At 36.7% G+C, this 13,461-nt stretch overlaps 1 protein-coding gene across 1 annotated transcript; it reads right to left on the reverse strand.

Annotated features, from left to right (window-relative positions):
- Window positions 1-1,234: 1,234 nt before the first annotated feature.
- On the reverse strand, window positions 1,235-13,460 carry TRIP13 (thyroid hormone receptor interactor 13). Its single transcript, XM_009910150.2, has 14 exons — window positions 13,362-13,460; window positions 12,413-12,515; window positions 11,582-11,747; window positions 10,964-11,093; window positions 9,688-9,743; window positions 7,903-7,993; window positions 6,432-6,504; window positions 5,420-5,483; window positions 5,090-5,176; window positions 4,235-4,341; window positions 3,340-3,493; window positions 3,042-3,154; window positions 1,843-1,912; window positions 1,235-1,350 (listed from the first exon to the last, which is right to left on the reverse strand). The coding sequence occupies exons 2-14, from the start codon at window positions 12,502-12,504 to the stop codon at window positions 1,255-1,257; spliced, it is 1,299 nt and encodes a 432-aa protein (XP_009908452.1). The 5' UTR covers window positions 12,505-12,515; window positions 13,362-13,460; the 3' UTR covers window positions 1,235-1,254.
- Window position 13,461: the final 1 nt, after the last annotated feature.

The following is a 13,461-nucleotide window of genomic DNA, read 5'->3' on the forward strand; positions in this document are numbered from 1 at the left end:
AGTAATATCATAAACAGTTTACATAAACATAGATGCCATAATAAAAATTTACTAGCATTTGACAAGTTTTAGGGAATTTTTTAATGCACTGTTTGTAAGGTTGATCAATAAAAACAGCTCATGACAAAGGCTTTTTTCTCATGAATGTGTAATATTGATTTAGAAGCTAGAAATAATGAACTAACAAAATGCACTATTATTAAAATATTTCTAATACAAACAGCAAGGATGTGCACATTAACTGCACATTTTCAACTTAAACCTCACTTTTATCTTAATTTAATAAATTTTAAACTTCTAACCTGGAAATTCCTCTATCATTCCATTCTTTCAGCTGACTGCAGGTAAAGTACTCGAAAATATAAACGAAGAGCTGACAGTTTTGGAATGAGTTTTATGTAAGATATGTATTTACAATAAGAAAATTGAATCTGCTCCTTTAGGAACTGGATGTATATATTTCCTGGCTTTTCTGATACAATTCCCACCCTCCACCCCAACACACAACACCCCTTCCCCCCCGCCAAGTTGATTTGTAACTTTCATGTGATGTTTATTAAACAGAACAAAACCAAACTGCATGCATTTTAAGGATCCCTTTCCACACATTGTAGTTACTTTTCAGTGAGTTGTCCTTGCAACAACACTAAAAAGTAGCATTACAAAACACCACTAAGTGATCTCTTGAGATAAAAGTTTTGAATCTGCTATAACTAAAAACAAAACAAAACAACACCAAACAAAACGAAACAAAACAACCTTTATATTAAATGTTAAGATAAAGAGTTGTCAGTATTAAAGGTCTGGACCATCACTAAGCACTTTGAATCCTTTCCAGTTTCATGCTTGTTATTTCAGAAGCAATTACAAATAGTACATTTCTGGCAGAAGTATCAGGCCCAGAGACTGCATTCCTATTGCTATTACAAATACATTTTAAAAAACCATCAGTGTAAAACTTGATGCATGAATAAAATTAGCAATTAAGAAACAACAAACAAAAATCTGCCCACTTTCACTAACTGGAAAAGACAAAAAACTGACTTTTCATGAGAATTTTTTTACAGTCCTCTTACTGGCATTTGAAACAAAGCTTTTGAAAAATACACTGGAAAATTTTCTAAGTATTTATTAATCTTTTGAAAAAAAAAACAGATTAGGGATTCAACTTCATTAAAGATGTTGACCATCTATCTTACAGAGGTTGCACCATTTGTATAAAATGTTTGTAGTTTTCTATGAAATAGCAGACTGTCACACACAGTCTGCAAGTTTCCTTCTTTCTTCGAATTGTTTGTCTACGGCAAGTGAAAGAGCCTGAAGAAACGCTGTCATTGTGACACTGGGAGACTGAAAGGAAGAGACTATTGTTAGACACTCCACAGCAATAGGCATACATAGTATTTCACACACAAGTCAATTCTCAAAATGCTATAAAACATAAATCTGCAGGTTTATTTTAAATCAACTGACATAGTAAAGTCAAAGTCAAGACGTGCAAAATCTTGAGGCAATCATTATTGCTGAGGACTTGCTTCAAAAAAAAAGGGGGTTAACCAAGAATTATTTATGAAGTGTCAGAGGGTTTTCTTTAAGCAAGAAATTATCAAAGAATTAATATCAATCTTCTGCCACAATGTTTAATTAAAAATAGAATGCTGTTGGACAGGTCAATCCCACCTATCTTCTTCAATTACTTTTTAAAATTATAGGCAGCACAAAATTGTTTCAGTCTGCAAAGATGCAGAAACAGTGCAATTTAGATTAAGAGGGGGGGCTAGGCCAATTCTTACTTCAGGAAGTGTCCAAGTATCTTCCCATCTGTCTCAAAACCAAACTTACCTGAATATAAAGTGCGTGTGCTAGGAAAGGAAGTTTCCTCAGGACCCGGCCACTAAGACCTGCACTTCTTCTAGAGTTAAACAGAGAGAAATGCTGTTTAAATGCTAATACCCATTCTTCAAAGAAGACCTTTCATTTTGCTGTGTTTCTTGCACAAGCTGCTCTAAAAAAACTCAAATTGCAATGCAGCAGGTAACGCGCAGCCCTTTTAGCACCTCAGCCTATGGGAGGCTATGCCATACAAAAAAAGCAAGCCAGGGTACAGAAATATCAGTCACATTTGCCTGCTAAAGCTTACCTAATGCCCTTCACATCACTTTGCACAGAAGGTGTTCAAGGAATGCATAAACTATAAAGGCAGACATGACCGCCCATCCACACCTAAAAGGACTTGAAAAACTCAAAGGCTGGACCTCATGTTTACTGTTATCTCCTTTTTTGCAGCAGTTACATACATTTACTTTATCTCACCTACTAGATATATATTGCTGTCTTCTTAAGCACTACTCTGTGTATGTAGAGGCAAAATGTCTACGCCTGGAAAAACTGACTTGCTTTTACTCTTCTGCTCATTGATTAAGGCTGTGTATTTCAGGAACAGAAGGAAAACACACTTCACCAACTTCATGAATGTTACTTTGCTTTGTTCCTCAGGAAGCAGGAGTTTAGAAAAAAATATTGCTTGATAACATGAATCTAATTTGTATCGTTTCAAGAATTACTATGCTGCCATGAAACACCATTTGATCTACTAGCATACTCAGCAAATCATAACAAACTCAATTTATACTTCACTCCTTTCTCCTCTGCTTATATCTCAATGATAAAAACTGACTTGGTAGGTTGCAAGCCGTTCCAAAACACTTTCTTAGCAGGAACTAAGGTCAATGCTATTTCCACTGAACTGCACTACAATTCACAATATCCACTGAAACCTAAAGGATCTCACTAACCCACCAGGCAATTTGTCAAGAGGAGTTTAAAGGGCAGAGCAGAAACAAGAAGCAATACTAAGCCAATCCAGATCTGAGTCTAAAAAATGTTGGCAAATACTGATTGCTTCCACTTTTTGTACCCTGAAAGGTTTTGCACGCACCCTAACAGAAAAAAATTAGATGTTTCAGAGCTCTGTTATGAAATTCAATTACTTCCAGACATCACTACATACATAAATAGAATGTAGACTTTCAGAATCTTACCTTGAGATTTCTTTTAGTACAAGGCTTAACCGTGACACATTATTTTCGACAAAGCCTATCATCTCTAGCTCTCTGAGAGTCAACAGCTGCTGTCGAGGATATATTATTTGACACTAGAAAGAAGAGTTATACATTGTGCTCTGAAAAACTTAAATACATTCAAAATTGAATTCTATAGCAAGAATGGAAACAGAGAAAAAGAAATGCAATGTGTGTATTTTTTGTATTTATGACATGTGATTAAGACATCAGATTTATTAAAATACAACACTTTACAGCCTTGCTTTCAATATGTTACCTTCATCAGTTCTTCCAAGCAAGAAAGATAAATTCTAAATATTGCTGCAGTAGATGGAGGTCCAATGTATTGCTTTATGTCAGCCCTGTCTACAAAGGCCATGTCAATTTTCTCCGTAATATTTGAAGTGGTCAGGATAACTACATTGGGATACCTTCAAGATAAAAGCAGATTTTTATGTCACATGTACAAGAATTACCTCCTTTCGTGACTGGCATATTGAATCCTTCTTTCTTAGGACTCAATCCATTTCATGCAATAAGCTGTCACATCACTCCTGTCAGCCAGCAATTACATTAAATTATCTGACGTTCTTGGACAATTATCACTAATGCATTAAATGCATATAGTCTCTTTCTTTCAGCTGGTTCTCAAGTGCCCATCATTTCTCCAACCCTATTTCAGAAGTGATAGCTATTAACTGGCATAGCTTCTGCCATAACAAAAATATTATGAAAAGATTAATAAATCTGAACCTTCCCTGGGAAGGGAAGTGGCAGGAGTAAAATAAGAGATGGTATCTTGTACTAAATCCAGCAAGTGGATCAAGCATCAGTGATAGCTTCTAGGCCATATGCTGTGCAAACCTGCCACACAGAAGATGTAAATAATTCTTCCTTGATCTTACTTTTGCCTTCCCAAAGGAGGTATCATGACTCTCTCTTCTGTATCTCTCCCTAGCTTTAAAGAAAGTATGCTATCTTTGATTTGATTGCTCACTCTGTTACATGCAAAATATTTTGTTGGATTACTCCTATTTCTTGTCACAATTAGCAAGAATAGTGCAGTAACAAATTCAGTTTAGTATTCAAAGTATTTCATTCTAAGAATTAAGATTCAGCAGGAATCCTGCAATTGTCAATTACTTTTTACTGTTACAATAATACAAGTTTACCTTTTAATCTGATCTATTTGTGTCAGCACAGCATTCACTACACGAATAGCATCTGAAGGTTCTGTGCCTGCCTTGAAGGCACTGCGAGCTGCTGTGAGGCTTTCTACCTACCAAAAAAAAAAATCAATCCATCAGTCAAACAAACAAATCAAACCAATCACCTAAAACAACAACACACACACAAAAAAATCATAAAATATTGTGTATCTGGAATGCAGTCAGCAAGCAAACACCAAAAAAACACACCTTGTGTATGGTATATAAAGCTTAATTTCAAAATCTTTTGTCAAGTATAAATTTACTGTGAGAGAGAAAACAATGCCAAGGAAGAAAAGTCTAGTGAGTAAGATTCTTTTTTAAAGACAACAGAACTCTCTCTGTGTGTGCATAAAGTCCAAAGAGAATCTGTACAATAAACTGAAGCATGGCGCTTCTTTTTAGAGCCTTATACATTTAGAGCACAATTAACACACATTGTTAATTCCTTAATTTTGTTAATTGTCTAGGCTACTTTGAAGTTTAAACAGAGCATTTTTAAGGTTGGAAAAGACCTTTACAATCACTGATTTCATCTATTAATATTCCACTTACAAACACATAGAAACAAAGGAATTTCCACCCAGCAATACTTTGCTTCGCTTTTCAGCTGGAATTTGCCTACTAAATCATACTGTGTTCCTCCTGAATCTCTCAAATCTGCAGCAGTCAAAATTCACACTTCTGCAAAAAGTTGTAACTTACAAAAACACATAAATATGCTTTTATTGTTCTTTATGAATGACAATCATCATAGTTCCCTCTTATCAGTTTACTTTCTGCTGAATGTTATGTACATCAGCACAGTTAGACTCATACCTCATCAATCAGTACAAACACAAGAGCATCTTTGTCATCAATTAACTCTTGAATCTTCCGGAACATCTTGGTTACAAGCTTGCCGCTCTAGAATGACACCATATACATATGTTTAACTATTGTGTTATCACATGACTGCACAAGCCTTATCATATTAAAAATGAAAACCATTGTGTTTTTAAATAATTTTCAAATATAGCTTCTATTTAAGCATTCTCAAATTACATTAATTATTTTGGGTATCTTTGGTGCACGCAGTTATTTCATGAAGCAGTTCCACAGTGTAATTTCTAAAACACAGTCTACTTAATTAGCTACATCAATACATACCTCAGAAAACCATTTAGAGAAAAGGCTATGGCTGTTTATCTCAATTAATTGCCCATACCTGTACCTAAAATATGAAAGGAAAAAGAAGTATCAATCTATTGTAAGTAATAGTCAATAACATTATTAATTTACCGTTAATCTCATTTCTTCCATTTCAGTCCTGGAAATCCACAAATTAGTACTTTAAATTACTTACTTTTGAAAACATACTGTTTTAATTGTCATTTCTAGAAATGTGTCTCACTAGATTTATTTCTACTATATTTCTATTAGAGCTTCTTCATTAGATCAGGTGCTATTTACAGTTTAAGTAATAGTCAACATGCTAATGGCCTCATTTTGTTCAGTTTAGCTAGAACACATATAAAAACATGAAGCTTATTAGCTCTGCATGGGTATTCATGTGACAAAGTATTTCAACCAGACATTATATAGTCCCTGTTTATCATAAATTCAGCTTGGGATAGAGTCAAATCACTCCAACAATTATACATGCTTTATGTAACACCTAGTATTTTATACAATAAATGTATATATATAAAAACATAAAAATCTAAGTTGCTATGAAGTTTAAAGCTAACTCTTATTACTTGTCTGATATACAGACCAGCCTCTGCAGACTGTGGCATTCAGACAATCCAAGTACAAAATTAATTGGTTACAAAATCACTACCCATTAGAAACAGGCTTTCTTGAAGATGAAGATACAAATAGGCTGGGCAATATGACCTTTAGTCCTTTAATATTAGTTGATGTACAATGTAAGCCCACACAAATGACTATACACCCATTGGAATCTGTTTTACATAACTGAGCACAAATAATTACTCATTTTAAAAGGCATTAAAATACCCTAACCAGCCTCTCTGTCAGATCAGTTTTATTGCTATCCAGGTGCACTACAAAAGAAATATCAACTTTACCACTGGCACAAATTACTTTGAATCAAATATTAAACATCTTTGAGCTACTGAAAGTGAAACTAACGAGAAACGTTTCCAAAAATGATCACCTGTACGACAATCGAATTGTCAGCTTCTGAGCCAATGCTTTGCAGAGAGAGGTTTTACCAGTTCCAGGAGGGCCTGATTTGAAAGCAAATCCATACATTACAAAGAATATGCATCAGACTGTTAATGATATGTAATACCTTTTTAACCACTATAGTTCATTACAGAAATAATTGTAGAATATAAACACAGAAGACAACGACTATGAATACCAAGGAATTCTGAAGGCTGCTTACTCCACTACAGTGCTAGAGCTGACCTGTGAATTAATACAATTTCACTGAAATAGTTTATTTGCAGACACCATAAAGTTGAAATATCAATCACAACAGCAAAGTGTATCACTCTATCAGGGCTTATTAGGATTCTTAAAATTTAGTGCTATGCTTAAACTTTTATGTTCCTAAAACAGTATTCTGTTATGCAAAACAGAAACATATCAAGGCCTGTTTGGTCAGCATGCCCTGGCACAAATCTGCATCTGGCTTGAAACCTCATGGAAGAGCCACACAGACCTTCTCAAAACAGGCAAGTAGCTAAAGTATGAACAAGTAGAAGTTGATGTGTGGGTGTTAGTCATCAGTCAGATAACAGTACTTTCATTGAACAGCAGTACTGCCATTAGAGCATACAGATATTTTGCACTGCAACAGTTGTAGATTTCCACACTGTCAACTTCTTTGTGATCATAATAATGAGCTCATTTGTTAAATATGTATCAGATACATTATTAACAGTCTGAAATAGCTTTCCAAATAAAAACATCCTGCAGCTTCTAAACTAATGTCATAATAACTATAATCAATACTCATAATAAACATGAATAAGTCTGGATGACAAAATTGTAATTTATCAGTAACAAGCTGCATTTTGCAATAGATTCAGTTGATGTCAATCTTCTTTAGGATATAACCACAATAAGCTAGGACTGACTGAAAGATTAATAAGTAAACTAGTGAGAGTACTGCCTTCATACATGGCAACAGAACACACAGTTAATAGTGCAACACACTCATTGATTTCCCAGTTTTCTGAGAAGTATGTATGTATATACATATGTATATACTTTGGGCTTTTTTAATGGCTTTGCATTCCTATAAAGCCACAACTAATGTACTTTTTAATACTACAATGGAACTGTAACTGATGTGTGGCTCCTTATGTCCTCAGTACCTGCATTATATTTGCATTTTATTAAAAAAACCCCAATCATTATCACTTAAGAAAATTACAAATCAAACACTGTCACTACATTATAAATTTTAGAACTTAAATTCATGCAAAATAGTACATGTGAACATTTGTTTGATTCTGACATCACACAATCTGAATTTGTATTACAGAAAGAATACTTCTCTGCTGCTTTTCTATCATCAAATTTCACTACACACAAACACAATACAAGTTTTTCCAGAAGGAAAGTATAAATAGGCAGGAAATTAATCTACTTGTTTTAAAACAGGTAATTTTTACCATGCAGCAAAACAACTCTGTTCCATGATACCAGGTTGCTGTCAACGTTTTTGTCAGAAAATAGTAATGTGGTCGTCACATAATCAAGCAACTAGTTGAGAAGAACAAGAGAGACACAAATTAGAGACATACCAGCAAATACCATTACAAATAGAAACAAATTTCTCATGTCTATTGTGTAATCTAAACTAAAACAACAACAACAAAAAAGTCTTTTAGGCATAGGCAAATTTTCTTACTGTAAATGTCAGAAATTAACTTCCTTCCTGCCCCAAGGAAAAAGAATAGGAGGTAGCCGGCACAAAAGGAGTTCCAGAACTTTTACATGAATAATTGAAAAGCATTTCTATCAGCTCCTGCAAGGAATTTTTAGATTGGTCATCCTCCCAAAGACGAGAAGTTTCATGTACTTCCCAGAATGATGCTACACCACAGACATGACAGATATTTTAAGAGCTCAAAACAGAGAAATAGAGCACTGATTTAAAAAAATGCTGGGTGCACTTTTTCTGTCTCTGAAGTTGTACTTTTCTTCCCCATCCATTTTCTTCTCCCCCTTTAGAAAAACATGCAATAAATGAGCCTTAAAACAAGGTGCAGTATTTTAATAAGAGTGTATTTCTACTCTATTCGTAAAGCATTCATTGTTTTCTTCATGCAGACTGATGAATATGCCTGAAGCAAAAGTGAAAATCTGAGAAGTTTTAAGTTGCCACCAAAACACCTCCACCTATTTTCTAAGTAGAAAATTAAATAAAATAAGTTAATGAAAAAGTAGAGGTTTTATAAATAAACATGAAATACTTCAATAGAATAACTAGAGCACAGTAGAGAAGCCATAATTGTTAGCTTATTCGTCTTTTGTTTCTTAAAGATAACACAGAATACAGCTGTAGGCCTCAGATGAGGTGATGAATCATGGAAAAAAGGTGATAAATTGTGAAATAAGCAGTATCCATGAGGGTGAGAAAGAACAGAAAGTTATCTAAGCTATTAAGGCCTTCATTAACAAGTCCACACCTCTCTGAGCATGTGTGAAACTCAGGGTCACAACGAAGACACTGGAAAGGGATGAAGAGAGGGGCTATCTTCTGAAACCCTCTCCCCAATATTCACACAAGATGGCAGTGTGCATGCAGAAGACACATTTGCATATATTAGCAAGACCTCCAGAAGACCAATGAATATGCTAATGATTTCTCAGAAAAGCAATGAATACATAGTGATGTGTTTTATAATGTAACAAAACCCACTTCAGTATGCATTAATGTAGTGAAATTATCTGCTCATACATTCGGCACTGTGAATACACAGTTGCCTTTCTGCTCCCTGAAATTTTCAAGCTGATCTGAGAACTGAATCTGATATTGTATTCTATGTATTCTATTATCAGTGACAGTTTCACCTCCAATTTCTGTACAATAAGCCAATACATATGAAGCAATTCTTTACAATTTGTGGCATGAGCATTACTGAACCCAGTTTCAGCTGACTTCACAACAGTACATATTGCTATATGTCTGGTATATGATGCTTAACCCCAGAACATCAGCTCTGCCTTCTTTTGTCAATGTACATCAGAGAAGTATTTAACTATCAAAAATTTCTATGAAGAGATATTAACCTGGATATAAAGCTTTCCAAAATGGCTAAGCCTACACACCACCTATCAAAATAAAGTATAATAAGCAGACATTGAAATTCTTTCTTGAGATGGCGATTTCCAAATGAGGTCTCCAGTGAATACAGCAAACTTTAAACTTTCATTATTAATTTTCAACTTACATCTGATTTTACTTCAGTGTCATATATAAGACTTTCCCAAAGGCCATGAAATTCAGCTGCAAGAAAAGCAATATATTAATACCTGTTTAGGACAAATCAGTCTGGGAATTTCTAAACTACGATTACAGCACAAAGCAGTTTTCAAATCATTATCAACTACAACGAAGGATGAAGAACATATTTACATGGACTATTAAAATGTATAGAAAAAGATTTAGTTATTTCTCTCAAAATATAAACACTAGTTTCTCACAGACAAATTAAGCAGTTTCACAGACTGCTTTCTCAAATAATTGCAAAGAGAAACTGTTCTTATTAATTTATTAAGATGAAAGGGAAAATACCATTCCTTCTACCCTCAACAGGGGATAGATCTACATTTCCCTAAGATAAAAAGCTATGAAAAGTTGCGGTGGGAGGAGGCTTCTAAGCCTTATTTTATCATGCCCTTTTTTTATTGAGGATGAAAAAAAAATCCACATAGAAGTTGTAATTTGGGTATCAATCATTTCTAGCAGTTACTTTCAAGTGTTCAGCAAAGAAAAGCAAAATAGACATAAATAATTATAAACCAAAATAATATTGGCATAATGTCAAAGTATCAGGTGGAATTATTCCCTAAGAGAAGTGTAATGGATAGTTTGGCTGTTCACAACATGGAAAGAGCAAAAAAATGTCTCAGAATCACTGTCTCTTTGAGTTAAGATCACATCTATACTTCCTTCTTCCAGGTGAAGAATCCAACTTCCCTAAGCACAAGATTGTAACAAGCAAGCCACACTCTGTTGCAGAGCAAAGCCTTATTCTTTTCAGAAGGCACTCTGAGGACTCTAAATCTGTTTAGTTTGTTTGTTTGTTTGTTCCAAATGTAAGAGCAGTCTTGGGGGCTGGAAGCCAACTTTGGGCTCTGGAAAATGAATGTTTAAACTGATGAGTTTCTTGTGGGTCTCCAAATAAAAATTTGAAATACATCATGCAGGGGTACAATTTTCCATGCTTCTGATTATGACTATACATTTTATTCTCTAAGACCAGTTACTTCTACCCATCCACAAGTATTATAGAAATAAATGTCATGTTGGGGTATCATCTGTAGCAGTTCAATCAAAATCATAAAGAAGACAGTCCAAATATATTGGTTCCATTGACAAAGGACAAACTTAAACAACATATAAAATAATACCTTTAATAGGTAACCCTATAAACAGTTTTAGCCTTGCCAAGAGTTTCTTTCATTGTAATTGCTCTAGACCTTCCAGAAATATCACATGGGTACCTGCTGGTAGCACCCAGTGGTTAGCTGCAATGATATCCTCATTCTCTTCTTCCAGGTTTTCAGAGCTTGGTCCTTCTTCATTTAGATGAAAAATATGAAGAGAAAGATTGCTTTTGCTCAAGTCAATAGGCTAGAATAGACATAAAAAGAATTTTAACACCTCATGTATCTTATTCAAAGCTCATTATAATATTAAAAAATTAGTTTTCAGCTGGCATCCAGTTTTGAAGCCTACTACTTCTGTTTCAGACCTTACTAACAGGAGTAGGCCCAAGAACTTAACCACCTACTCCTGGTTATACCAGTCAGCCTAATATGAGATACTACATTGTGCTACAGACCCTGCACTGCATATGTCCTTAGGCTACCACTAGTTTACTTACAACTAGTTCATATGCATATGAACAGAGCTGTGCATTCCTGGAAGAGTGGTCAAGCATTGGTATGGCCTGCCCAGGGAAGTGGTTGAGTCACCAACCCTGGATGTGCTTAAAAATCGTTTGGATGTGGTGCTTGGGGATATGGTTTAGGGGGTGAATGTTGTAGAGTAGGGTTATGGTTGGACTTGGTGACCCTGAGGGTCTTTTCCAACCTGAATGTTTCTGTGATTCTGAATACCTGTCTGTCTTTTAGTTTCAGGTCTGTATCCACAATCGACACGGACTGCACATTGCTGTTAAGGAAACCATCATCGAATTCTGTCCACTTGTAATCACCAAACACAATGTTATGTCTGTTCAACAGCTTTAACACACTCATCCTGATATCTTCTGTCTTGGCCACACTAACAAGAAAGAAACAGCATTATTTATGGCATGGACATTTATAAGGAAGTATGAACTAATGTCAGAGTGCTTAACTTCATACACTGAGTCTACATGGAAAACAACTTCCATCTCATACAAAAGGGTGAAGATACAGTTTACAGAAACTCTCAATCTCACATTTATCAAGTAAACATGAAATTTCTCTCTCCATCTACTTCCTAGACAATGGTACAGACCAGAGACTACCTGGATGAAGAGCAGGTTTGCAGATAAGGATCTTAGTGTACTGGCAGACAAATTGGCCATGCAGAGTGCCGCTGCCACAAACAAGGCAAATCTCATTTTAGGATGTTCTAGCAAGAGTGCAAACATTACAGAAACCAATTCCATTCATCTATTAGCTGTTTGTGATATTACATCTATAGCAGTGCATGCAGTTTTGGGGTCTGCTGTAGAAGAGATAACAATATACTGGAGCAAGTATAGAATATGGCCGAGAACATGATTATGAAACTAGATTGCAGGATGTACATGGAGAATCTGAGATAAATGGGTTTGTTCAACCTTAGGATGAGACACTTGTGAAGAGCATGGAGAAGGCAGAGCACTTTTGTAGCTGCACAGCACATGGATAAAATGCAACAGACCCAAGATGCAGCAAATAGAAGTTCTGATCAGACACCTGGTTGATTTCTGATGAATTTCCACATGTATCTGAACATTTTCACACACGTTTGGGAGGGCTTGCTTCAAATCCCCAGCAGCTTTATCCATCCTTCTTGCTCCTAAGGGAAAAGGGATACCAAGAAGAAGCAGGGTTTCAGTGACAAAGACGATTAGGGGACTGACTGAAGCATCTCTCTTACAAGAAGAGGCTGAGAGACCTAGGGCTCTTTAGCCTAAAGAAGACTGAGAGGGCGTCTTATAAATGCTGATCAATAGCTAAACACTGAAGGTCATGAGGATGGGGCTGAGCTCTTTTCAGTGGTGTCCAGTGACAGGACAAGGGGCAATGGGGACAAACTAGAACACAGAAGGTCTCGCTTTAACTTAAGGCAAGTCTTTCCTGTGAGGGTGCCTGGCCCAGGCTGCCCAGAGAGCTTGCAGAGTCTCCTGCTCTGGAGAAATTCCAAACCTGCCTGGGTGTGATCTTAGGCAACCCGCTCTGGGTGACCCTGTTTTAGCCGAGGGGGTTGGACCTGATGATCTCCAGACGTATCTTCCAACCCCCACTATTCTGTGATTTTCCTGGCTGTCATACTGCAACGGCACAATCAGTCCTTCCTGGCACGGGAAATACCGTGCCCCATCGCGCTCCCCGCGGCCCACGGAGGGGTCCGGCGCTTCCCTCTCCCTCCCTCGGGAGATGTCGCCGACAGCCTCAGGACACGCCGAGAGCGCACTCGCGCGCCCTGGCAGCCCACTCCACCCTCCGCGGACCTCCATTGTGGGGGGACAGGACGTCACCTCGCGCCAGACTCAGCCTGGAGAACGGCGGTCCGTGATCGCGGGGCGCCGGTCCACCTAGGGAGAGGAAGGACCGGGTAGATCCTCTGACTCCTTCGAGGGCTGCGCCTCTGCCACATAAAGAGTGTGAGACTCCGTTACGATTCGGAAAGAACCTGACTCACCGAGACACCGCTACTGCCTTTTTCGTAAAACGCGGGCTAGCGAGCAGAGGCGCGGCCCTTCTCTCCTGACCTGGATCTTCCTTCGCAGCAGACGGAAGGA

The sequence above is a fragment of the Dryobates pubescens genome, chromosome 9 (assembly GCF_014839835.1).
Source record: "Dryobates pubescens isolate bDryPub1 chromosome 9, bDryPub1.pri, whole genome shotgun sequence".
In the NCBI taxonomy this organism is placed as follows: domain Eukaryota; kingdom Metazoa; phylum Chordata; class Aves; order Piciformes; family Picidae; genus Dryobates; species Dryobates pubescens.